Below are 27,311 nucleotides of genomic sequence, written 5' to 3'. Positions count from 1 at the left end.
GTGTAACCACAGAAAGGTGAGACCCAACATTTCAAACTGGTTTTTTTTTTGTTTTTTAATGCGTGCACAGAAACATTCAAATATCAAACAGTGTCACCGCGCCATGATACCTCTAGGAGTCACACCATGAGATACTTGAATATAGACGCACGCTCCAAGTTTTAAGTGTAAATGCTTGTTAAAGTGGACTTCAGGTTGAATGTCGGATCGTTTCTGGTGCAAAAAGTCTTTTGGAATCGCCACGAAGACAAACTGCAGATTTGCAGAAACCTGATGAATCGCTTTGTGCTAATGAGATGCTATGCTAATCCTCCAGAGCTGTGATGGCTCCGAGACCACGCCCCCCCCCACACACACACACACACACACACGCCCCCAAAACCACAGACCTGCACAGTGTCCACTCTCCTTCACATCCAGCAGCACGGATTACAAAACAAAGAGCATGATGGGAATGTCTCGGAAAGCAAGGAAAAGTACTCACTGGCACATATTTACAGAAACAACAGCAACAGAAACACTACTTCACTGAAATGAAGGGCTGCAGGGGGGGGGGTCCCACCAGGAGACCAACACCGAGGTGTGTGTGTGTGTGCAATTTACAGCTTCTCCCATTTAACCAAGGAATGTTGGACGAGTCATTTCTCTCTCTCTCTCTCACACACACACACACACACACACACTGGGACACCATGGAGGTCACGGTGGAGCAGAATGGGACCCAGACACAACCATGGGACACACATATACACACACAGTCACTCACAGGTGCATACACTCTCACACACACACACCAACACTCCGAGCCACACACACACCAGCTACACAGGTAAACCAACAAAACCAAAGATGTAGCGTCATGTTAATAAACGAGTAGAAGATGAAGTGGGATCGGAATCCGGGACGAGAGGACGAGGATAATATCGCTGCCGCGTTTCCCTTATGTAGGTTACACCTTTTTCTTTTTTTTTGTTGTTTGTTTTTCATTTTTACTCAGAGATTCCTGGTTGGAGGGAGGAGAGGAGGTGTGGCAGGTCGCTGGTGGGCGGGGGCGGGGCCGGGGCCGGGAGGGTGGGTGGGAGGAACTCTAGAACTGCTCGGCCAGCAGCTCGCACAGACGCTGGGACACCGAGTCTTTGCTGCAGCGCAGAGTCAGGCGGTACATCTGCAAGACACACAGTGACGTCCCGCTCAGCGTCTGGAGGGAAAGTTCTGTACGGGAGGCTGCATTCACCCTGCACAGCTTCAGGCTCAAGTCGGACTCGCTGACGAAATCTCGCTTACTCGGGACGGCAATTGGTTAAGATTTTTACGATGACATTTCCGATTCTGCTTAACGAGTAGACACTGAAGCTAACTGCACGGACGACGACATACGTTTCATGTTAATGCCCGAGAAGCTCCTGAAACCAGGAGGAAGACGCCCGATGTACATGGTAGCACCAGCAGGGCGCGCTGTGAATCGAGCACCGAGAGTTCATATTGGAATTTTATTTCCATGAACTCAAACGCATCATCGAATCGTCGCCTTCGTCCCAAAGCCGCCGCTACAATCTGACACCGACAGTGTAAATGCAGCCCCGGTTAAATTCTGACAAACACATTTTAATCCCACATTGTTGTCGTCGTGCTTTTCAATGTGAATAATTGTTTGATGCTACTAACAACGTGGTGATTCTACTGATTATTCAATTCTCGGTTGAAACTGCGTTTCCGGTGGTTTCAGATAATTGATGTAAAATAAGAAACTCGTGTGAACGAAGGCCGAGGAGAAGAAAGTGTGCAGCTGCTGTGGGAGAAGATTCTGCTAGGGGAGAACACCTAAACACAGCAGAGCTTCGATTCAGTGTGTGTGTGTGTGTGTGTGTGTGTGTGTGTGTGTACCTGTACCTGTGCCTGTGCGTTGGGCTCCAGTCTCAGCAGGCAGCCCACCTGCTGGCCCTTGGTCTGGATGACTCCGGCACATACGTAGTTCTCTGGGTTTGGATCAACGTTGTCCAGCAGGGCTGTTCCTAACCCCAGCAGCTGTTCACACACACACACACACCCCATGTCATTACACACACACACACACACACATCTTTGTGTTGGTTTCAGGTGCTCATTATTCCAATGACGTGTACTTTTCAGTCATATAGCAGCAGAATCACAAGTCTTTTTAATGATTTTATCATTTCATGTTTAAACTTTAATTCCTTCTGAGAGTGAAAAGTGCAACAGAATCATTGGCTCCAGTGGCGGCGGCTCTGATTCGGCTCGTGTCATTTAGATTTTTCTAAGAGTCGCAGATTTTAACCAACATAGAGATTAAAGCCGAGTGACATTTTCCTGTAATTCTCTAGATATGGGTGTGGAGTTTATACTGGTTTTTCTTATGCTGTTGTCGCTAAAAAAAAAAAAAAAAAAAGTATTTTAAATTTCGAGTCCTACCGCCCAGTTTTTTTGGCGTTGGGTCCTACCATCCCTTGTGGGTTTCCGTAGTTGCGGTTGCAGTTTTGTTTAAACCTGGTTAAAAAGCTTGAATTTGTTGAATGACGGCGCCTCATTTACTTTTTTTTTGGGCATTGTTTATGTGCATTTTAGCTCTGAGGACAATCACAGCACTAAAGTTGCACTTTTGACAATATATCTGCAGTCATTTTTAAGTGTATTGAGAAAAAGAAATATGAAAATCGAAACTCAAATTTTTCTTTCAAATTGCCTAGTTGCACTAAAACAGAGTTCTACAACCTGCTGCCAAACTCCAGCTCCTCCGTAGCTCCCCAACATTTTCAGAAAATCATTTATAAATAAACATTTTGCTTACATTTTTTATTTTTCATTTGTATACCACACTGAATTTTTAAATTTGCCCAATCAAAGCTAAAAACAGCAAAATAGAACAGTTCAAATAGTTTGAATTGCAATGAAATTTGTTTTTAAAAATGGATAAAATATATATATAAAAAGACTCAATTACTATTAGAAATACAGTAAAAATGGTTCAATTAAATTTGTTAAAATTGCAAGGACATTGGGGTTTTTTTATTCAGGAAAAGAAAAAAGGAAAGAAATGATGCAATAGCTAAACTGACTAACAGTAAAGGAAGGCACAGCGACTGTAAATAGTTTAACAGCTAAAATAGCTAAAGCGGGAAAAAGAATAATCCCTAAAAATGTAATAAAACAAATCTAAATTGTACCCACAACACTTTAGGAATGAAACCTACATTTTTGTTTGTATATCAAGTTTTAAAAGATGTTTTACGGCTTAAAGCAAATTTCATTTGGTGGAAAACTGTGAAAGTGTCTCTTTTGATCAGAAAGGATGCAGACGGCTGCAGAAAAACCAAGAAACATCGTGTGAGCTTCACAGAAGTTAGTTAAATGTCATATTTCAGTCTATTATTTGCAAACATTCATTTACTAAAGTGAAGCATGTGTGAAGGTAATGCTGATATGAGATTTGAAACTAAACTAAGTGTGTAAACTGAACACTGAATAAATTATTAATTTATTTATGAATGGGACTGAAAGAGCGAGATCTTCTCCTGCCATCGACTCCAAATATCTATTTTCTAGAGATTCAAACAGAATTTATTTATTTATTTTTTTAAGTGATCTGGTTTATTTGATGTATGTGAATCACAATCGCTGGTTTATGAGAAGGAAAGAGAGCGACTGGGAGACAGCAAAGCTAATTCATAAAATCCAAAGCAAAGCTTGTGAGCAGGACTGAGAAAGAATTTAAAGATCCAGAGTGAAACAGAACAGAAGCTTTTCACAGGAAGAACATGAAGCCGCACCTTGGCCTTCAGTACTTCAGTGTCCATGCTGTGGTTGGCCTTGAAGATCTTCTGTGCTTCTTGCTGCGGCCTGAGGACACACACACACACACACACACACACACACACACACACACACACACACACACACACACACACACACACACACACACACACACACACACACACACACACACACACACACACACACACACACACACACACACACACACACACACACACACACACACACACACACACACACACACACACACACACACACACACACACACACACACACACACACACACACACACACACTTTGAGAAGTCTGACATACACTTCCATGGGGGAGGCAGACAGCCACGTGCTCTCCCCCGTGTTTACAGCAGCAGTGCGGTGGTAACATGTCGTGTGACAGCAGGATACGGTGAGGTGCTAATAGCAGCCTCACACACACACACAGACACACACACACACTTACTGGCTGAGCTGTTTCCAGCGCTGGAAGAAGTCGTTTGAGGCCATCTCAGTTGGCTGGAAGAACTTGTTGATGGTGACGGGAAGCTTGAGGGTCAAGTTCTGCAGAGCTCCTCCATATCTGATCACAACACAGACACACAGAGACAATTTTACACACACACATCAGTGTGTAGCTGCGCTCCAACAGAGCATGGTCATGGTACTGGGGAGAGCGGGAACACTGTGAATTATTTGGCACTTGCCAAAGATTTAAAATCCATACTTTTTTTTAGACATTACAGACAAATTGGGTTCTTTGAAAGCTTATTGACTTTACAGTATGATCTTAAATCTGGATTTTTAAAAGCTTATTTCAAGACTTATCAAGTCAAACGTATTTATTTCACCAGTTTTAAGTAATTTCCTTCTTAAATGTATTGTTTCTCTCTTTTATTTGCAGTGAAGGACGTGCAGCAGGGTGGTGAGGAAAAGACCAGCGCCCATGTGGCTGCTCCTCCAGCTCTCACCTGAACTTGATGTTGAGCAGCGGCGCGTCGGAGAAGTCGGTCAGACACTCGATGTTGAGGACCTGCTGGATCTGAGCTCCCCCCTCCACCAGCGGCTCCACGGGTTTGGTCTGTACGTTGAGCTGTGGCTCGCCGTCAAGGAGCGCAGACGTCAAGACACAGGGCGCCCTGAAGGGGGAGCCAGAGCTGCCCCCCCATCGGGTAACACGTAGCTACCGAATCATTACTACTGTCAATCGGTCTGCATTGGCTAATTGCTGAATAGTTCTCAAAACAGTTTTGATTCTGAAGCGGAAAAGAGCCGAGTAACAAGTCACTGATGTTTATACTTTAACAAAACCAAACAATGTCAACATGAAACCACTTTCTGGTGCCAACTACTGTGAAATGTCCAAAATCGCTGTTGCATCATGGGCGTTTTTAACAGACTTAGATGGCTTTGAGGTTAATGTTCACTCGCCATCTTTCACGGGGGCATCACCAAAAGCTGGTCAGACTGGAGCCTCCTGCAGGCCGGTTGTGGCCCAGAGGCCTCATGTCCGACACCCCGGCTCTAAAGGCGTAAACGTACCGAGCGCCGGCCCAGGAAGGATATGAGACTGCAGCTCTCCGGGACAGCTGACCGTGGTGGTGAAGCTGGCAAACTGCACCGACGTCTTGTTTCCGTAGAATAAGTACATTCTCCCTGAGAAGCACAGAGTCATGGAGCAGAGGTTCGTCACAGTGATTCAGCTCGTTTTGCAACACGGTGAACCGGACCAGAGCCGCCACCACGCCCAGCAGTCAATAGACGCTGGCAGAGGGGTTCTCCCCCCCCCCCCCCGGAGAACTCACCCAGATTCTGACGATACTCTGACTTGATGCCGATCTGTAGCAGCTGATTCTCAAACAGCACGCCGTTGTTCTTGCACACAAACCTGCAGTGGCGAAGGGAGTGAAAGCATTTAAGCGACACGTCACGCGGCTGCAGACAAACCACAACTGGAAATCCGTTGGATTCATTTCAGCGAGATCCAGTCCCGTCGTTACTGGTGACGATGCTCTGATGATTAAAGCAGGCTGGTTCCATGACGCAGCAGTTAGGAGATGATGTCCGAGGCGACACCAGAGGTCTGCGGCCGTCATGACTGTCAAACAACCCGTTCAACCTCTAAAATGAAGAGAACTCGGCTTCGAAAACTGGATTTGGTTTTTGTTTTATTGATCAAAACTTTATCTCATGTCGAATTTATGAAAATTGACTAAGTACAATTAAGAACGGTTGACACTTTATTTTGACAGTTTTCATATTTATACCTGCCGTTTGTTGCCGTCATGCTTGTTCTTTTTACTGCATACACTACTTAAAGTTTTATTGGCTCCCTTGTACATGTATTTAGATATTTTATCTTTTCTATTCTACTTATATTTGCACAACAAGAGTTCTTTTCATTGCGTTGCACTTGTATGACAATAAAAACATTCTATTCCCTTCTGCTATGAGCCCCTTAATCGATTAAATTCTTTTACCTTCTTAAGCTGTTTTAGATTTTTTTCTTCTTTTTTTTTTTTTAAGCCTGGTAAGTCAGCGTTAGTTACTATTTAAGTTTTTGTTGATTTTTACAGTCAGGCCAATTCATTCGATCAAATACTTCAGAAGTTGTTTTAGCTCGTTACACCCCGAGACCTTTAAAAGTTTCACCTCATCATTTGCACTCATTCGCTGAGGTGTGTCTTTATTTGGATTCATTCGGGCTTTTCTCTGAAGTTGGAAACTGGACGTTTATCAGTGGAAAGATGCCGACTCACAACTTAGTTGATAAACTAGTGAACTTGGATAAAATTGTATATTTATATGTTATTCTGTGAAAATGCGGCGGGCTGCAGACCTCTGGTGGGGACGTGTGAGATCATCGTCAATCCTTTAAAGACCCGACATCGAGAGCAGCACTCAGTAAAAAATTAAACACATCTTCAACATTCAATTAAGGAGGGAATTAGATGATCAGATTTCACGGTTATCGCTCGTTTCGAAAAACAGATTTGTTGAGATTTCTTCCTCATGCAGAGCTTCAGCGGCACCCCGACAAAATGTGCACGTAGGGAAGGAGCTTACTTGTTAAGAAGGTCGTCCGCCTCAGACAGAGGAGGAGCAGGATCCTCAGAGGGAGGAGCAGAGCTGAGAGACCACAGGAGAGCGCAGCGATGAAGAGGGAACAACCCACACACACACACACACACACACACACCGCCCAGCCATCCACCCAGCACAGCAGCAGTGTGATGGAGAGCAGTTTAGGACAGGAGAGGAGGAAAGGGCGAGAGAAGAAACAGCAGAGGTGGTTAGTAAGAGCAGTTTGTACCAAATCCATATCACACTACTTTAAGAAATCTGCTGCTGAGTGGAACTGAGACAAACTGTCACGTAGTCGGGACATATGTGGATATTTTCTGAGTTTTGGAGGTTTAATCCAGCTCACTGAAAGGCAGATGAAGAAAGGGATCGACAGAAAAGTCCAAATGTGTCCAGACTACAAGCTACATACTTCACATGTTTAAAACACATAAAGTCTGATGTCTTGAATCACACTTCCTGTGTGTGTGTGTGTGTGTGTGTGTGTGTGTGTGTGTGTGTGTGTGTGTGTGTGTGTGTGTGTGTGTGTGTGTGTGTGTGTGTGTGTGTGTGTGTGTGTGTGTGTGTGATTCTCATTTTTAAAATGTGCATAAACTCCATTTCTATTGACCTTATTTATTTCCATTTGCAATTTCCAATCTCTGCTATGCTACTTTCTCCAGCACACAGAGGAGAGGCAGAGTTACATCCAGCCTGAGTTTGTGTTGTTTGCAGAGTTGGATGGGTTTTTTTTGTAATTCGTGTCCCTTCTTCACAGTTCAGTGGAACAATTAACCTGCACATGACACATTAAACATTTCTTATTCACCCGGTGGGATCGCCCTGTTCTAGTGGAAATACTGAGAAGTCCAAGATACTTGGCTGCAATCAGGGGATTTCACTTACAGAACTAAGCGATGCATCATTACCTCCGCCAAGGAGGTTAGAAATTCACTCGCGTTTATTTGTTAACAAGATGTTTCAAAACCTAATGAGCTGATCTTCATGAAACGTGGTACAAAGATGCATTTTGACCAAAGGAAGAACCAGTTGTATTTTGGTGTTGATCCAGTTTAAAATCAATTGTTACAAATGTTCATTTCTCTATATATAATGCACATTGTGGGAAATAGAGTCGTAGCAGGTTTTGGTTTAGGGGAGGGGAGTTTGTTGTCCCGCTGTGCTCCGGTGCTCTGCAGCTGACATGAGCCACAAGTTAGATAGTGAAACGCCATAATAAGCCGGGATTCTTAACTACGGTTGGGATTAAAAAATGGAAGAAGGTAAGAATATTGTCTTATCTTGTGTTCCTTTAAATTATGGAATCAAATCATGGGATCACCAAACTAAATAAATGAATAAAGGCAGTTAATCTGGATGTGGAATGTGTGTCATTTCCCTGTGTCCACGTCGAGCCTTGGCCGAGGTCAGAAATCTGATTGCTCTTATTATTTGCACTTATTTTTCTTTGAGAATTTAAACTTGGGTTAGTTTTTAGTGAGTGAGTTTTTAAACCTCGAGTTTGACCCCCTGTGCCGAGGCTCGTCCATTTCTGATTCGTCATTCCCACATCTAGGAGTTATTTTTATTTATTCATTAATTTTATCTAACTGATATGATTCTAAAATGTACCACATCGAGTTCGGTCTCAGTCCTGGACGTGTTCAGAGGCATCAGCGTTTATGTGCGACAGGTGGTTGTTGTTGTTGTTGTTACCTAGCAGGCTCAGTACATCACTGGCAAAACACATGTTGAATCACAGCTCCTACAAACACACAAGTCTTATTTGTGGTTCCTCTATCTAACTCTGCTTCTGGACGGTTCCTACTGGGCCCTTACTCCGAGTCACCAGAACTCTCCACCAATATGGAGTCGGAGGTCTCGGTGGGCTGTTCCAGATCTCTGTCAATGTCCAATCACGGTAGAGGACAGGAGACGGGACGCACATTCAGATCGAAAAAAAACGCACACACATGCGCACGCACGCACGCACACACACACACACACACACAGACACACACACAGACAGACAGAGGGAAATGGAAAGAAAGGGAAGGAGAGAAAAAAAGATGAAAGACTGTCACATAAACGGCAAGATCAAACAAGAGACAAAGAGCAGCGGACCTGCCGACCGGGAGGATTTGAAAACACGGCGAGGTAAACTCCACTAACAACTCATAAGGTTAAAAATATTATTAAAAACTGCCGTGTACGTCACACAGACCCGCTGCCAGTCTGTGACCGGGCGTCTCCAGGTCAGCAGGTCCAGATCAGACAGAGACAGAGCAGAGAAAGAGAGCGAACAGAGAGACGCAACAACACCGAGACATTACAGCATATTAGTGTCGAAGCACAAACACACAACAAACCGCTGACAGTTATCACAGTTTCAGGCAGTTGTTCGGTTTGTCTGCGAGCCGATTGAGTCCAGAGTGAGAGGAAGGCTGAGGACGGAGAGGATCTTCAACGCAGCTCAAACCTGGAGCAGTGATGAGTTTTCCCTCCTTGGACAACAGCGTGTGCATCATTTGTTTAAAGCTAGTCAAGATTCACTGGTCTGGAAAAAGCTCCCATTTCAGGGAATTCAAACATATGAAGCTTTGTATCCTAAAGTAGCAGTAAAGAGGACGACTTATTTGTGCTGGTTGTCAGTTAATCTGATGAATAAACAAGTCACCTTCAGAATAATGTTCCTGGAGACTCATTAATGTAGAAAAAAAAAAAAAAAAAGAATAGTCGACTCAGGAAAAAGTCTAAATTTAGCACAATTTACAATTCAGCCTCTCAACCACTGTTATCTTAAATATAATGTGCGTTCAGATCAATTTGAAGCCGCTTATTCCAACCTTCAACATCTATATGAAAACTAGATTTTCATACGAGACGTGGATCTGAGCTCAGGCTGGACTCAGGCCTGACCGGGACTCGGGCCTCGCCGCTTGTACGTCGGCTCATCACGGCGACGAATGTTCACCTGAGGAAGCCGTCGTCATTCACAGCCGCCGAGGGAGCGGCGGGCCCCGCCTCGGAAAAGACGTCCACCAGTAGGCTGCCGGCGCTGGCCGGGGCGGCGCTGATGGGAGCGGCGGAGCGAATCCCCAGCAGGTCAGCCGAGGGCGACGGGGTGGACTGGAACGCACAGGGAGGAGCAGCCGCTTCAGAATCCTGCCGCCATGCAGACGCATGGCTGAATAGAACCAGGAAAAGACTTTGCTTACGGCGTTGGAAGCAGACATGGCCGCCGTGTCCGGCCCCCGGTCGCTTCCTCCGTTCAGCTCGCCGCCCTCCCTCTTGTTGTCCTCCAGCTCCGTCACAGAGACGGCGCCGGGGCCCTTCTTCTTCTTCAGCTTCGCCAGGATGGACGACTCCCGCTCTGGGAAAGGAGGCATCTCCTCCAGGACAGTGGCCTGAGATGGAAGGGAGGGGAGGAGAGGGGTCAGTGCTGTATGCTCTTAATTTGTAGGAGTCAATGGCAAAAAGTCCTTGCATGGGTGGGGCAGATAAACCTAAACGATGGGACATATGCATCTGAAAATGTTTAACTGACATAATACTGAATTAATACATGCATAAAAACTATTTTGGTATCAACATCTGTTAATATTTTGGAACTTCGTAATGATTTGAAATTCCTGGCTACCTTGAGCCCAAAAACTCACGGCCCAAATTCTTATAAAATATGTTATAAAGCCCGACATGTAATAAATGGTCAATGATGGAACAAAAGTGCTGAGCCCGAAATGTAATTTTAAAAAATGGCATAAAAGATTTAACAAGAATTTACATGCGATCTCTCTCTCTCTCCATATACACACACGAACGTGCACAAATAATCTAAACTTTTAGAAGTCATTGTTTCAGTGTTCAGATTGAAGCAGTTCAAGTTCAATTCTAAACCATAAATCATTGATTTACATTAAGAAGTAATAAAATTGTTACAATCTGAGGGGAAAATAGCTTGCCTGCCCCAAAATGTAAAATTATGTTTTTAGGGTTTGGGCTTAGGGTCTTGTTACATTAATGACCAGTTATTACATTTCAGGCTGAGCACTTTTGCTATATTACCAATCAGTTTTTACATTTTGGGTTTTATTACATTATATTTTATAACATTTTGTGTCGTTGTTACATATCGGGCTCTAACATGCCTGAACAAACTGGATGGACAATATGAAAACTTTTCTGTTTGGGGTTTTCTGATTTCCTCTGAACGCGACCGCCATGTTTCCAAACCTGGGTTCTGCGGACCTGAATTCGCAGGTCACCCTACATCTGTATCGCATCACTTCAATCGAGGCTCCTGACTGAGAGGACTACAGGCCTGAGCACAGGAGACTTTCGTCAGAACGTACCAGGACGTCGGTGCTGGCGATGGAAGAGAGCTTCAGATACTCGACGGCGCGCTGCTGCAGCTCCACGTCCGAGTTGCGGATCTGGCTGTCGCAGCGCAGCACCTCCTGGATGGTGGCCTTGGTTTCCGGGAACAGGTTGATGAACTTGATGTAGGCCGACAGCAGCAGGGCGCGGGTGGGCACCGAGCACAGGTGGAACTTTGAGTGCAGGAGGTTGAACTGGACCAGAGGACTGAGGGGAAGAAGAACACGGGCGCTTTAAATCCAATCCATCGCCGGCGATAACTCTGAACCGGGAACGATGGCGAGCTCACACACACACACACCTGGAACGTGGGTCACCGGCGATCAGGTTCCCAAACTCTCCCAGGATATAACCTCCGACCTTCACCATGTTCTCGTGGCAGGCTGGTGCTTGCAAGGCCTGGAGGCAGACATTAGAAACATCAGAGGCGTTCGCCAAACTAGGAAAGTAGTCTGCAGAGAGATCAGAGATCGGTTTCTCTCTTCGGGCTAATGCTACGTCGCTAGCTTTTGTATCTGCTTCTCTGACTGACACAAGTTCCCAGAAACGGTAAGATCTTTTGACCCGCGGACCATGTGTTGACAAGCTAATAGCTTCGCTCTTGTTAAATTCCAACAACAATGTCAGGAAAATGTCAGGAAACTCTTTAAAATGCCCACATTTCCTGATTTAACAGTCATAAAATGTGATTCTATGAGTGTAAGTCCAACATAAAAATACACACGAGGCTAACAACATTCAAACTATTGAGATTTCACATCTTTATAGAAGAAAGACATGAAACCTTTAGTGTGCTGCTGAATGAAGGAGGTGGACACTGGGTTTATTACTCATCTTCAACAAATCACGTAGAAAAGCTGAAGCACTCAGGAGGAAGCCGGCGGTGCACACCTCAAACACTGTCTTGGCTGCGTAGCCTTGCACGTCGTCGCGGTTGATGACGATCTGGATGACTCGATACCACACCTCCTCGCTGACGTAGTCGCCGGCGATGCGGATGAGGTTGAGAATCGTATCTACATACCAGGAGTAATCCACGGCATACTTCTCTGCCAGGATGGCCACTTTCAGCACCTGGACGGGAGGGAAAGCCACAGATCAACAAGCTGCGCTCAGACTCTCGTTTAACTCTTCATGTTGAAGAAACGTCAATCAAACAAAGTGTAATCCTACAATGTGACATTCACAGTCTGACTTGAACAGCGGTGTGTATCAGTGGGCGGGGTCTCTCACTCACCATCTCCTCTCGGATGGAGTAGTCTGCGGTCTCCAGATAGCTGAGCATCTCAGCCACAATCTGCTTGGCGTTGCTGCGGTCACACATGGCGTAGAGCAGGTCGGCGGCCCGCTGCCGCACGCTCACGTCCCGCTCAGTCTACACAAACACACACATCACACATGTAGAAAGGAAACAACTGATGTCCAATTTACAACATTCAGTCGTGCTACATGGCAGCAAATCAGGCCTGACAAAGTGAAGAAACTAAATGGATAAAAGTTACATTGAGAAACCCAAGTAACTGGTAACAGAGCAGGTGAGAAGACTCAATTTTGAAAACTTTTGGGTCTGTAGCTCAGTGTGTGAGTCTGTAGGTCAGTGTGTCAGTCTGTAGCTCAGTGTGTGAGTCCGTAGCCGAGTGTGTGTGTATGTGTGAGTTCGAAGCCGAGTGTGAGGTTATGGAACAGAGAGTGTGAGTCCACCTTGAGGGCGTTGATGACAGTCTCGATGTGCGTCTTGACAGCTTCGTGGGAGAACTCGGAGCTGGCCAGTGTGCACATGCTCTCCAGAGCCAGGTAGCGCAGGTTGGTCTCTCGGTGCTGCAGGAACTGACCCAGCTGGTTGCAGGCTCGCACCAGCAGGTTGGGCTCGCTGCGGGACGCAAACACTCATGTCAGTAGAAGCGCAGGAGTATCCTACATCCGGACACTGAAAGAGAAGCACCTCCCCCTCAGAGGAAGCTCACCTGTCATAGTGGATGATCAGTGAGATTGCCTCGAACAAGATGGCGTTCTTGGCATTGGAGTGCTGCACCTTCTTGGACTTAGGGGGCTCCTGGGCCTTGTTGAGAATGGTCTCCAGACACTCGACCAGCCGGCCCTTGACGGCGCCGTCTTCAGGCGGAGGGTAGCACTGCAGCAGGCGCAGCAGCTTGCAGGACAGCCACGGCGCCGGCACGAAGTAGTAGGTGTAGTCCTGCAGGTCAGTGGAGGCTGACGACACGATCTGAAGAAGAAGCAGAAGGACTGAGATTGATGACACAGGAAATCAAGGTAATAAGATGAACCATTCCACAGTATCGATGGGAACAAACTCACCCTGCTGAGTCGGGAAACAGCCAGGGACACGCAGGTCTTGAACTCATCTGGATTCTTCTGGCTCAGGCAGGTGATGAGCGAGATGGCTGCAGTCACCACACCCTAACCCCCCCACCCGCCAGGACACAAGCACAAATCATCTCAGATTAGATCAGTTTCAGGAGCTGAAAATCTGTTGGTGTTTCCTGCTGTTGAGAGACTGATCGTACCATGTGCTGGTCGTTAAGCAGGTGCACCACGCGCGAGGTCCACTCCCCCATCAGCACCAGGTCAGGAGAGGTCTTATAGAGCCGCAGCAGGCAGAGGGCGGCCGACTGCTTAACGCTGTCCATGGTGTCCCTGAATGCATCACAGCACAAACAGCATGAGGGGAAACCCAGTCCACAATCACCCTCCAAACCTCAACACCTCAAAGGGCAACCTAAAACATACTTGTCAAAAACATTACAGCAAGAAAAAAAATTATTATATACATATATATATATATATATATATATACACAAAAAGAGTGTTTATTTATCCACCTATGAGCAGCAACGCTTTAGCTCAACACAGCCGGTCCAAGATTTTTACTCACCCAGCCACCAGGATGCGAGGGATCTCGCTGGCGAAGGCCTCGGCCATCTCACGGCTGCCCACGTTGGCGATGCAGTGAAGAGCCAGGCACATGAAGGTGGGGTTACGGCTGGACAGGTCGTTCTTGATGGCATTGTTGATCAGGCGGATCAGCTCACTGTTGCTGTTGACCAGCACTGAGATGAACAGGTAGCCCTGGAAAACACGGAGAGGAGCGCTGACTGAAAGCACCGGCTCACGTCAACGGGCTCGACAACCAGTAGGAGGAGCCAAAATCACACAGTGCTCACATCTTCATCTCACTCTGAGGAAGAGAGTCCAAGCAGGAAGGCGATATACCGGGTTCAGAGTATGTTTTGGATGCTGGGTTGAGATCACTTATTTACTACATTAAATAAAATAGGTCCTTCACTTTCAGACATTTTTTTTTTTAAACTTCATGATCACAATTCTAATTAATATTATTCTGCAAATCTGCACCTACCAATCATCCTGGAGTCTCACTTCAGACTTATGAGGATCAGAACATTAAAAGGAAATGTCAGTGGCGATCCAGCCTCCTTGGATTGAGCCACAGACGAAGTGAGGCAGCGGTTGTTTATCTGTGAGCTCAGGAGAATACAGGAAGTGACAGATGGACGTCGCCATCTGTCAGCGTAAGCCGACTGTGGCCTGCACTCTTCAAAAAGTGCTAAAAACACTAGCAAACATGTGTAAGGAGCCACCTCAGGTCCACTAAGCCTTTTAGCTGGTTTAATGGTGTTTGGTAGTTTTCGCGCCATGACTTTTCAGCCGTCCAGCACCACGGCAGCAGGTTGCAGACCTCCTCTGTTTATAATCCGCCCTCCATGAGACAGAAACTGAAGGCTGTGTGTGTGCGAGCTGGACTTTGGTAGCCACCGTCGCTCCTGACTCATCCATATTCTGCTGACTCCACATTTCCTGTTCCTGAGACTGCGTCCACCGCACACCATCAGGAAATGAAACGGTGGCGGAAGTATTTCTCTTCTGCTACGACATGTCGAGTTACAACTATAGATTCATTCCAGAGGGCATTGAGAGGGAATCTGTCCACCAATCATGGTCACAGCACTCTGACTTCTCAAACCAAATCACTGAAGTCAGACAAACTTACTCCAGAAAAACAGCAAATGTCAATCAGCTCAGCTTTTTAGGAACATCTTGCTCAGGGGTTTATATTATTTAAGTACCTACTATAGAAAAACAAGAGTGAAACTGTGTGAAAAATGTCTCTAGAAGCTAATTAACTGAAAAAGCTCAAACTGCTAAAGCTAAACTGGCTGAAAGACTTCTTCCAGCAGTCTTCTGCATGATGATTTTAAAAACACACTGGTGATACATAGTGCAGTTTTAATTGGTATCACACTTTAATGTTTTAATGTAGGAACACATTATTAAACTGAAATTGTGAAAGTGAACAGTTTCACATCATAGCAGATTTTAAGATATGTGGCAATATAGCAACACATTTGACACTTTATCATGTAAATCCGGAAGATAATTATTGGTCAGAGTTTACATGTCCCGCTCACACACAAGCACTTTGAGGTTCTTCGGTTCCACTTCCCCCCACCCACCCACCCACCATTTCATCCTTTTCTGTGGTAAAGTGTCGTCTTAGTGGACGTCGATTGTCGCTACAGGTTCATCACCAGACATGACCTCTACACTCCCTCTGCTGTGCTCATGGATCAAGCTTTGTGCCCACAGTACTCGAGTACTCAGACGGCTGGGCCTGAGAGTGTTTTGTGGGTGATAGCAGCCCGGTCAGTGACCGGTGAGGTGTGTCAACAGCGCGGCTCAAAAATCTGGGCTGTGGAGTGACTCAGCAGTCGGGCGGTTGAAGGATTCTGATCCCACTGAAGAGCGTCCAGCACCAAACAATCTCACACATTCAAACATGGGAAAACCTACTGCCATGATAAAAAACGATGAGCAGTGGAAGAGTTGGAGCGGCTTACGATCTGTTTCTCTGTGTACTTGTTGGAGCTCAGCAGGTTGACGGCCTCCATGTGTCCAAAGTCGATGTCATGGCCCAGCAGGAAGATGAAGAGCAGCTTGCAGACGTACTTCTTCTTGCTGTAGCCGTCCAGAGCCTTGTCCCCCTTGAACTTAGAGCGGATGTTGGCCAGCTCTTTGTTGATCCGCTTGATCTCAGCTTCCTTGCTCTTACCTGGGGGAAGAAGAGAAATCGGTACGTCAGTATTTCCAAACAGTATTTTTAAAGTGAGACTTTAATCATTTTCCATCCACAATAGCGCCATATACATTTAAAAGTGAGAATAAACACACTTTTCCATTTTCAGCCACATGTTTCACATATAAAAACAGGGAGACGGGAAGTCCAGCCAGACTGTGTCCTCAGTGTGAGCGGCACACCTTCCTAACACAGAACTTTTTTTTTTTTTTTTTAAACTAACAGATGGAAACCCTTTATATGCCTAACTGAGACGTATATTCTGCAACAGAACTGCCACACACGGCTTGTGTTCTGCACCGAATGCAAACTGAAGCATGGTGGGATTTTTCCCGCATAAGATCTGAAATGAGCAAAGGAAACCACGGGCAGGAGTTCCTCTGTTCCGCTCATCAATCACTTAAGAGATCACTGCGAGATTCAAAACTCAAACTGCATAAGAGTCTGTCCCCAAGTGTGCACAGACCTACTTTTTAGTCCGACTCAGCTTGTTGGAACAGCACCAGGATGAGGATGTCGGCATTCACACTTCTTACTAATGGGTCGTACTAAGGGGCTGTTTACACAGCAACAGTTTCAAGTGAAAACAAAAAAACTTTCGTGGCGTTTTGGGGGGGTCCGTTACACGAAAACGGTGCTCGGAGCCACTGAAAACGCAACTTTTTGTAAACACTTGAGCTCCATCCCTGAGTTGAGCAATCTAACTTTATCATCTGTCAATACGAATGTCTGTGTTCTCCCATTGTTAGTGTTTACAGTGGATCGTTCTCTGTGCACACATGTGCAAGTTTTTTTGTACTCAGACTTAATCTAATGAGTGAGACCAGAAGCTTTTAGCGTTATCACCATTAATCAAACTGAAACAATCGATCCAGTGAAGAAACCAGTTCTACTTATTATTCTAAATAAAATTACATTTTCTTTGTTGTTTTTGTACTTTTTGAGGGTTATACACAGCATATTTCTTCACCTATTTCTGGAACTTTCAATGGTTTGTAGCAGGCGGAAAATGCACCGTACTTCTGGTTATAAAACCCGATATATTACCCAATGTGCTCAATAACCCTCTATACGAAACAGAAAACCTTTTAATGCAACTGTTTTGGACAACTCCAAATGCCCTTAGTTTACATTAACAGAAAGATCTATTTCCTTAAAAGATGTGATACTGATGCTGCTTCATCATAAGGTAGGCGCCACTGCTACATTAGCTCTGATCTCTATTATGTGTCTATAACTAATTAATCAAAAGTAGTTCATTTTGTTGAAAACTTGCATTAAAGCCATTCCATGGGCCGTCTGGACGGCCAGTTCTGGCCCACAGACCAATACGTTTCCCTCCCCTGCTTTAAAACAGGGTGGAGCGGACCAGTAGTTTGGTTTTAGGTGTCGGTGTGGCTATCAGGGATGCCGGCTGTTTTTTGCCGAGGTCATCACATCTTGCGCTGATCATTCAGACTATCATGGTTTGGGTGCTTGTTATCTGCTCCTGCCCTAAGGGAGGAACAACCCATCTGCACTTACAGTTACTCACTTACAATACATAACTCAATCTACTAATTCATCAACAACAGGATGGTAGCGTTGGTTAAAAAAAAAAAAAAAAAGTACTCTGGTATAAATGAAGAGCTATTTATATGTAATAAAAATCGAATAAAGTTATAGAATGTCTATCACATTGTTCCTCGCGTCCGAAAATATTCTTTGAACTGCATCATTCACTCACTGGAAGAGAAGCTTTCCCAAAGCAAACAACTGTCATGATCGACACTGATGCTTTTCAATCATGGCGATGGAAATTGTGAGAAACCTCTCCTTGAAAATGGAAAGAATAAAATAAAATTCGAAGGCATTTATCACTGCAAGGTGGTAAAGGTTCCTCTGCTTTAACTTAACTTGTTCTGACATAACAGAGTTTGGAACTACCGTCAGAACACTGTCGTTCACTGAAGCCATTTTGGTTTAAGACCAAAAGATGAACACAAGACAAGAGCTCAGAATTTCAGCTTTAATTTCCTGGTATTTACATATCGATGAGTCAAACAACTCAGGACACACCATCCTTTGTCTGAACCCACTCATGAACTCAAGATTGTTTAAATATTAAATAGCGCTGCATGACTAGTGTAGGTTTTAGTCCTGGGTTTAACCTATAAAGACTGCACTTCTTGTTAAAGAGGATAAACCAACATGAAGGCCAGAGAGCTGTCTATGGGAGAAAAGCAAGCCAGAAGAAAATCCTTCAGAGCCATTGGACAAACATTGGGCCTAGCCAGGACAACAATTTGGAATGTGGTGAAAAAGAAAAACCTCTGGTGCATTGAGCAACCGACATCAAACGGGTCAGCCAACGAAAAAGACAGCAGTGGGTGACGGACATATTGTAAGAGCTGCGAAGAAAAGCCCAGAAACATCACCGTGACGGTATCGGTATCAGTGATGAAAGGCCAAAGTGTGGAGAGAGAAAAGAACTGCTGATGATCTGAAGCATACAAGCTCATGCGTGAAACATGCTGCCCTGCTTCTGGAACACTCATTAATAGTTATTGTTGATGTAACCGATGATGGGAGCAGCAGAATGAATTGTTGCTGAACCCTGTAGTAAATGTTATTTATTTTTTGGTCCTTTACTTTTGCCGTCCTAAAAACTCTGTGGTGTAATAGTCTAGCTATTCTGAACTCTGGTCTCGTACTCATCTTTTGATCTTAAACCGTCTTCTGTGAGCCACAAAAACAAAGGGATTGGCCTTGTCGTTCCACTATTTTGGAGGGAACTGTACATAACATAAAACGACAGACTAAACTGCATAAATTATGTTTTCATTTAAGGTATCAACAGCTTTAATCAGACGAGTCCTGCTGGTCTCAATGATGTTGACAATGGGGCTGGACCCAAATATCCAAATTTTCAGTTGTTTTGCTGCAAGTCTAATGAAAATAAGCTTCATAAAGGGTTGTAAAAAGATCCATCATCTATTTGATTATTGTAAGCAGCATTCTAAGCCATAATTAAAGCCACAACTGAAATAACATCAGTAATTATAACCTAACCTCAGTAAGTATAATGTCCACAATGCAATTACTTGACTATTAGTTTCAATAATTGATGACGAGTCGACTCGAAAGACGGTCTGTTGCAGGTCTAGTGTGCATGACGCTTTGAGTTTGCTGGTGGCCGCTTTATTTGGACGCCGTAGCTGTGTTCAAAGATCATGAGTGGAATCATTAGAAATACTCGACTGATGCAGAGCAGGAACTGCAGCTTATCAGAGCCACAGAACTTCAAACTCTTTGATAAGAAAGACGCTGAGCAGAAGTGAGGAGGAATTACTGCTCAGCTCTGTGTAGAGGATCTACTCCAATATTTAGGATCTCCTATTCACTTCATGTGTGCAAAGGTTTTGTCAAATGTATGTGTTGTATGTCCTGTACTAAGTTAGTCATGAGAGTCCGTGTGAAATGGTCCCAGCATTAGTGTAATGGTTGACATTTTACAGGCATATCGTGTCAAATCCTTTACATGGGGCACACATGTTCTGTTTAATGTTCAACCTTGGACTGTCATTCCATTCATATTATATAATGACCATAGCCATCATCAAACTACAGTTTCTGTGCGGAATCTTTTACGTAAGCTTAGCGTACCGTAGAGGCCTGCAACCTGCAAAAAAGAGCCGTTTTTGTCCCGTTTTCATTGAATAAAAAAAATCAGGCGGAGCCACAAAACCTGCTCAACTTTTAAAAAGACAGTACCACAGCTCATGAAGTTGAAAGTTTGACTACAGAGCCACATGTGGCTGCACAGCTGCAGCTTACAGGCCTCTGATCCAGGACCCTGAGATGATTCCATACAGAGAAAATGACACAGATATCAGTTTGTTGATTGGCCACCAAATGAAGCGCTGAACAAAAACCCACTGTTAAACATGGTGGAGGTACCATCATGCTGTGGGGCTCCAGAGCCGCTTCAGTAATAAAATCAATTCTGCTAATTGAGAATGAACTCCTGCAAACCTCAAGTGCTTATGAAACCTTATTTCATGTTATTTGTATTATTTTTGACAGTGTAAGGCATAATTGCGCCGGAATATTGACAAATTCCATTGCAAAGCAAACATTGTCCAGGAGGTCGGAGACTGGAAAAGTGCCTGGCTGCCGGTGTGACATCAGAGCTAAGATGGCAGCAGGTGAGAAAGCTCGCTTGGCGAGAATCACGGCTTAATTTCACTCGTTTTTCGTAGTTGCCGACTTGCGGGTGACAGCAGAATGACAACAACGTTTTATTGTGTGAATACTTTTTTTTTTTTCTATTGGGGAGACAGAGAGCTTCAGGAAGGCACTGGACAAGAATTTACAGGTGAAATCTTGGGTTCAAGATCCCAGTAGGATTATTCACTCACTGATTTCTGAGAAAAAGAAATAACCGGAGGGTAAGTGATGAATATTCTGACTGCTTTCCTTGATTCTGTGTTGCTTAATGTATTGACATTTTCTAATACAGTTTTATGTGTACAATTGCCTGAAACCTATTTTTTTAATATACTGCTGCCAGTCTTGACCAGGACTCCATTGGAAAGAGAGATTTTCCATCTCAACAAGAGTTTTCCTGGTTAAATTAAAAATTACAACAAATTCTGTCAATATGAATTGGTTTTAGGTGTGATGGAGATGAATTAAGCTCATGAAGAATTGCCAGATATTTCACATTAAATTCAATAGCTGGTAATAAGGCTTGGCAAAAAAAGATCTGCTGAATCAATTTATTGAATTTGTAGCTAAAAAAGATTTTTATTTTATAAATTAGAGTTTTTTTCCCCCCTCCACAGTTTTTCTGGCATTTTTCACATTCCGTTCTACCAATCCTTGTGGGTTTCCGTAGTTGCTGTTGCACTTCTACTTAAACCTGGTTAAAGCTTGAATTTGTTGCATGACGAAGCCTCATTTACTTTTTATTTTGGGATTGTTTATATGCATTTTAGCTTTGAGGACAATCCCAGCAATAAAGTTGCACTTTTGACAATATATCTGATGTCTGCAGTCATTTAAGTGCACTGAGAAAAAAAGGAAAATCAAATCAAAACTCAAATTCTTTTTTTAAAAATCAAAGATTCTTTTTATTTATTTATTTGAGGCCAAATCGCCCAGCCTGAGCCGGTAATAGTTTATAATCTGACAAAGATTAGAAAGCCCAGCATTCCAGTGCCGTGTGGTCTTGGAGCTGTGTGAGGAGGGTCTCACTCCCCCTCATGTCATGGGAACCATCATGTCTGAGAAATACTGAGCCAATGTGATTCATGCAAGCGGAAGCTTTAACAGGCAAACCCAGAAATTACCACTTATGTTTCTGACCAACAACAATACTCTGTGTTGATATTGTCACAACAGCCTCAACAGGATACTTAAAGATTAAAAAGTATGCATCTTCTAGTTTACAGAATCTTAAATCTGACGGCATGAAATCAAACAGTGGGAGCAGCCGGCAGCAGTGTTTACCGTTTACTCACCGACTAATCCCATACCATCAACCTGTCTGAACAGCAGCCAGAAAGAAACAAGAAGGCTTTGAGGGGGAACCGAGTTCCTGAACAAAGACGACCAGCATCCTCAAGCTGAAAGACCACATGGAGAATACATTCACACACTCTCCGATCTGTCTCTGTGGGCATGAGACTCATTTATCTCACGAGTGTCAAATGTTATAATACTAATGCATGAAATATATGGCAACAAGGCTAATTTGTACATCTGATTTCTACGTTTTCTCTTCCTGAAAAACGATGTCTACCGACTCAGCATGGAGCAGAGGGCCTTTTTTCATTTGAACTGATCATTCGGTTTTAACTGGTTTTCTTCGTCCCAACACAAGTCCACCTTTTAATTGATTTTCCTCTATTTGAATATTGGACCATAGCAGCTGCATTCAGAATCTGCTGTGTCTGTGTGAGCTGGACTGGCTCCACCCACACATGCCCTTCTTGGGAAGAGGAGGAAGTACTTCCTCTCGTGGTGTCATGTGCCAGAGAAGAGCTGCCAAATTGTGGGAGGAGTCAAATGGAGGAGCCTACCTTGATTGGGATTGGCTAAACCCCCGATGACACTATATAGGGTTTGATTTCTGATTGGAGCAAAAAAAATGGCAGAGCATCAGGCTAAAGAGGAAGATAAATTAGTCAAAAAGAAGAAGAAAGTAAAAAAAAAAGACTGTACCAAAAGCGTTACAAAGAATAGGACTTAAGTGAAGCAATGAACACAATTAGAGCTAAATGCATATTTCATGGTAACAAACAGATGAAACAGTCCACCAAACACCCCGAGGCGGTGTGTAAACCTGGCTGTTACCTTCTCAAGACCAAGTCAAGCTGCAAGTGGCCTCTGAACTAAAACTAGTTTACACACCTGGTCTCAGAGTTTTCATAACCAATCAGCGCAACAGGATGAGAGTATAATGGTTAAATATACTGAAAGCATGTCACAAAGTGAGGTTCACTCCATCAACACGGCTTATATACAGTTTGAACTGTTCCAGGTGAATAAACAGATGGTTTGAGAAGTCTGACAGAGAAATATTAATCACTTTGTACTTGGCTCTTATTTAAACACTGCCTTGGAAATGAGAAAAAGCTAAGTAACAAAGTGTTTCTGTCATCACCTTCTAAGCGCTCACTCTCGGCTCGCTCTGCTCCTGGATTGCTCCATGGAAATCTAGGATTTTCTACCTGCTCAGCACCATCTGCTTTTCCACCGCCGGCTTCAAACTGCAGAGCTGCAGCAGCAACCTTATTCTGGTTGGAACTCCAGCGCACTGTGAGCGGCCATACTGTCACCAGCCTGCATCTAACCATTGCCTCAGTCTTTAAGTCCTGGGAGTTACAATAAGCCATCGACCACTCCAGATTGGGACCACCGTACAAGAACTGCAGCTTTCAAGATTCTTGGACACGGTCATCTACTCAGCCTATTTTGGTTCTTGTCAAACTCCCTGAAATCCTCACAATGGGCAATGCTTTTTACACATTCTGTGACTACAAAATGTTTATTTGCGGCCTAAAACAATGCGGTCACAACAGCATGACAGTTATTCACTCACTGATCTTATGAATGAATTTAACAGCTTTTCTCCAACAAAGAAAACATTTTATACCATTTACAACAACATTATCTGCATACATAGACACACATTTCTTCCATACAGATACTGAGTGGACTGAGAAAAGATGGTATCTGTTTCTGCAACGTGTGCAGATAACTGCACATTGTGAAGCTGACAACTAGACCAAGCAACTAGATGATGATTGTTGTCAACATGGTGGACACACCTGTACCTTTTATGCAAGTAATACATGACTGTTCACACAGATCGTTCTCATATAACCAGGATATGAATGTACACTTGTGACCTCAACAATTATTCAGAATCTGTATGATTGAAACATTGAAACAACGTAAAAATCCACAACACACACGTATAAAGACAGACTGATGCAAGCACCACTCTGAAGACGAAGGGCGCGTTCACATTCCCCTGTTTGATGCGGACCAGAGTTCTCTTTAGGCACTTTCTGGGAAAGTCTGTTTCGTTTGGGGAAATGTGAACGCACCCTGAACTCGGTTCCAGATTTTTCAAGTGGAATCCGGTCCCGTTTCAAAAAGACTTTCAAGCGGGCGGGGTGAGGGGACGTGACATGGAGCGCAATGCATTTTGGGTGCGCGAATCTGAATAAGGTGCGGAAGAGAAAGCAGGAGTCCTGTAACATTTGTTTTCTCCTGGGAAATGTCTCGTGCACAGACGTGGAGTAGTGGGGAAGTGGTTCCTTCACAAGCGATCTTTCTAGTGGCTGGGGTGAGAGGACAGGGCGTGCCAAATGAAACCAAATGAAGGGGTGAAAATTCTTGCCTCCCTCCCAAGTGAACTGAGTCCCAGACTATCTGAATGTGAAAGGCCCCTAATCCTGTCATAGGTCAATGCGTATATGTATACATCACACCAGGGATTCTCAAAGCGCAGCGGTGAAATGAGCATTTAGTGGTTCTTTGAGGTGAGCAGAGAGCACGACTGAGCCACACGGTGACGCAACAAGAATGTTCAGCAGGACAGTGGAGGTGGAGAGACGTGAAGCTGAAGGCGGGAAAAAAATAAAAAATAAAATAAGAGGAGCAACTGTTGTGAAGGCACACTGCTGGAAGCCACACGGTGTGACAGCAGCTCTGTACGGCTGCCAATTTACACACAGTGCTGCGAGCTTAGCGTGTGTGACGACTGAGACACACACTTCATCGGTTATCTTGGAATTCTACATCCAACCTTGAGCTCGACACAGTGGGGCTGATAGCAGTCTTACTACGTTGTAGCCAGCAGCGGCGTGGCTAATGCCTTGTTTTATTTTTAATAGTTTAGTGAGACGACGTCTCTTCACATCGCTCTGTTTTAAAACTGATGTCTACACGTGCAGCGGCAGCGGGAAGGTCGACTGTTGTCTGACTGATAAAACCAAAAAAAAAAATCAGCAAATATTTCTGCTGGTGTCGGCTAATGTGTGTGTGTGTTTTATGTATCGGAGCCTCACATCGGGCTTCTCAGGTGATACTCAAACCACATACAGTAATGAAACTAACAGAGAGAAAGTCACAATACTGTACACGCATGCATAAAAAAACTATTCATCAACCCGACAATCTGCATGGTGCAAGACTGACATCTGCTATTGTTATTTAACCATCTCTCAGAAAGTACCAAGACTTGCAAAACAAATGAAATTAGTACAAACTCTGGACAGATATCTCCAGCACACAGCCGCTCTGAGTGAAAATGCTCTCCCTCTCTGGCAACGTCGCTTCAACATCAAACTGTGACACATATCTGCAAATACACCGCGCATGTATTCATGTGGCCACAGCATTTCATGTCATGACAAATTACATTTATGCCCTCAAGTACATAATGGTTTGCTTGTCCGTTGAGTTTATGCACAGACGAATAACTCCAGAGATTGTGGTGGCCCGTGGTGTATCCATAATTTGTCAAATAAATGATCCTTGATGAGCCAAAAATGTCTTAATTTACTTCTTCATGGTCAACCAGCACAAAACAATGCTACTGGTGCTGGAGGTCCACGACCCTGACTCATTTCAACGTTTTGATATTCCAACAAACCTAAATATTAGGAATGTGTCACCCTTAGAAAGGTGTGTTGGACAGATGAACTTATGTTGGCCCATTTACTCTTTAATTGATTTATTCTTTTAAAAGATTTGTGTGATGCTTTTAGGCGTTTGTTGTTTTCAGATGATTCTAGATTATTCCCAGAAGTGAGAGGTCTTCACCCACAACCACGTCAAGCCAAACATTTCAGTGTGAACCTGAACCGAACCGCTGGTTCCGTATGTCTTAGAGACTCTGTGATCCCAGCTGAGAAGATCACGTTAACCTCCACAGTACTGCACAGCCCGAAAAGACACATGCATAGTTGTTGAAAATTGCAATTAATGGCTTCAAATGGACATGAATACAAACTGTATATGCAAATAACAAGGTTAGAAATACTAGATTTTGACTAAATTACTTCCCAGAAACAGCCAATTTTACACTTTGTGAGGTTGTCCAGAAGGCCCGATCGGAACCTCGGATGGGCCAGTTTTGGCGTGTATGCATACCAGATGTTTGACATCATCCCAACAGGTCATTTTACTCCTTTATTTTTTTTTGTCTTCTCCTTCTCGTGTCCCATTTCTTCCCATGTTCGGTTCTGTAGCGGAGTGTGAAACCTTCCTGTCCGTCCATCAGAAAACGTGCAGAGTGTAAAACCCTGAAACACCTTTTCAGTTTCCCAGATCACTCATGATCATCAGGATGTCTTAATATGTTACAGATGTTCACGATCTGCTGGAGCAAACTGAACGCCAAACCCTCAAAAAAATAATAAAAAAAAAAAAAAACCCACAAGGCCCCGAGTCCTTGCGCCCAGGCGTTAGCCGGACCCAGACAGGGTGGGTGGGGGGGATTCGTGATCTACAGACTGGACCGGGTCAAACAGAGGGAGAGGAGAGGAGAGGGAGAGGAGGGGGGATAAGAACCCCCAAGCGGGGGGGGGGGGGGGTTCCAGCCCCTCTCCCCACACGTACAGCACTGAGACATGTCAGCTGATGTTAGCTCTCACACGACATCGTCCACACACACCGAAAGGTCACTTACAGTTCCTGATGTCCGAGATGAACACCGCCAACCCCCGCATCCCGTCTCCTTTCGACACCGCCGGCATGTTTGCAGCTCCTGTCCCGAGTCCGGCCTGATCCGCAGAAAACCCCCGACGCTGGTCAGCCGCTCACTCCGGGCTGAAGACGGCCAACTTGACGTGTAGCCGCGGCTAGCTCGCTTCCGTTCCGCCGCTCCCGGTCCGCCCGCTGCTCGCCTCTACCGAGCCCGCCGTGTGCTTCCGGAGCCCCGGTGGCCTCTGGATGTCGGTGGATGTCGCGGCGGCTGGACGGGTGAACGCGATCCCCGGTTCGCTGGCTCGTTTCCGCTGCTCGCAGCAAGCTAGCCTTATTTCATTCAATCCCCACCGAGCTGGGATTAGACGCGACGCGCTTCGCCTCCCGCAAACGATCCGCCGAAGTTAAAACCGACCCCGCGCCGTGGAGGTCCGCGAGATTAACGCAGCCGTACGCGTTAACGAGGAGATGTTTCGACAATTTAACGTCAACTCCGAGGCACGCAGCGTAAGGCTAGCTGAGCAGCTAGCAGGCTAGCTGGCTGGCTAGCTCGATCATTCAAATGCTGGAGCTCATCACCGGCTGGTCGAACCACTCGCAGCGGGGTCTCTCGACTGCCGACCGGCGACACGAAGCGGCGGGACCGGCTGTCTTTATCGCGCAGGAGATGCGGCTAAAACACGACGTCCTGTGTGATGATGTCCGTTACGATCGTCCTGCCTCCACTCAGCGGCTCGCGTGACAGCGGAACACCGTGACCGCGCGACGCCGCC

The 27,311-nt window shown here is 44.9% G+C and overlaps 1 protein-coding gene across 2 annotated transcripts; it reads right to left on the bottom strand.

Moving 5' to 3' along the window:
* Window positions 1-27,262, bottom strand: ap2a1 (adaptor related protein complex 2 subunit alpha 1). 2 transcript variants are annotated; one of them, XM_080487482.1, is made up of 21 exons: window positions 26,522-27,262; window positions 16,097-16,308; window positions 14,116-14,309; window positions 13,748-13,877; window positions 13,539-13,640; window positions 13,187-13,446; window positions 12,924-13,092; window positions 12,460-12,597; window positions 12,114-12,296; window positions 11,524-11,621; window positions 11,198-11,429; window positions 10,064-10,252; window positions 9,820-9,974; window positions 6,849-6,911; window positions 5,588-5,670; window positions 5,347-5,438; window positions 4,754-4,875; window positions 4,249-4,365; window positions 3,786-3,855; window positions 1,891-2,025; window positions 1-1,165 (listed from the first exon to the last, which is right to left on the bottom strand). In XM_080487482.1, exons 1-21 carry the CDS (start codon window positions 26,586-26,588, stop codon window positions 1,088-1,090), a joined length of 2,889 nt encoding a protein of 962 aa, XP_080343608.1. In that variant the 5' UTR covers window positions 26,589-27,262; the 3' UTR covers window positions 1-1,087. The 2 variants fall into 2 exon arrangements, with proteins under 2 accessions (XP_080343608.1, XP_080343609.1); XM_080487483.1 differs by lacking the exon at window positions 6,849-6,911.
* Between the last annotated feature and the right edge of the window lie 49 nt (window positions 27,263-27,311).

This window comes from Lipophrys pholis (genome assembly GCF_963383615.2).
Source record: "Lipophrys pholis genome assembly, chromosome: 19".
NCBI classification, from domain to species: Eukaryota; Metazoa; Chordata; class Actinopteri; order Blenniiformes; family Blenniidae; genus Lipophrys; species Lipophrys pholis.
Note: the sequence above shows the minus strand (reverse complement) of the source record. Positions and strands in the feature narration are given on the sequence as shown.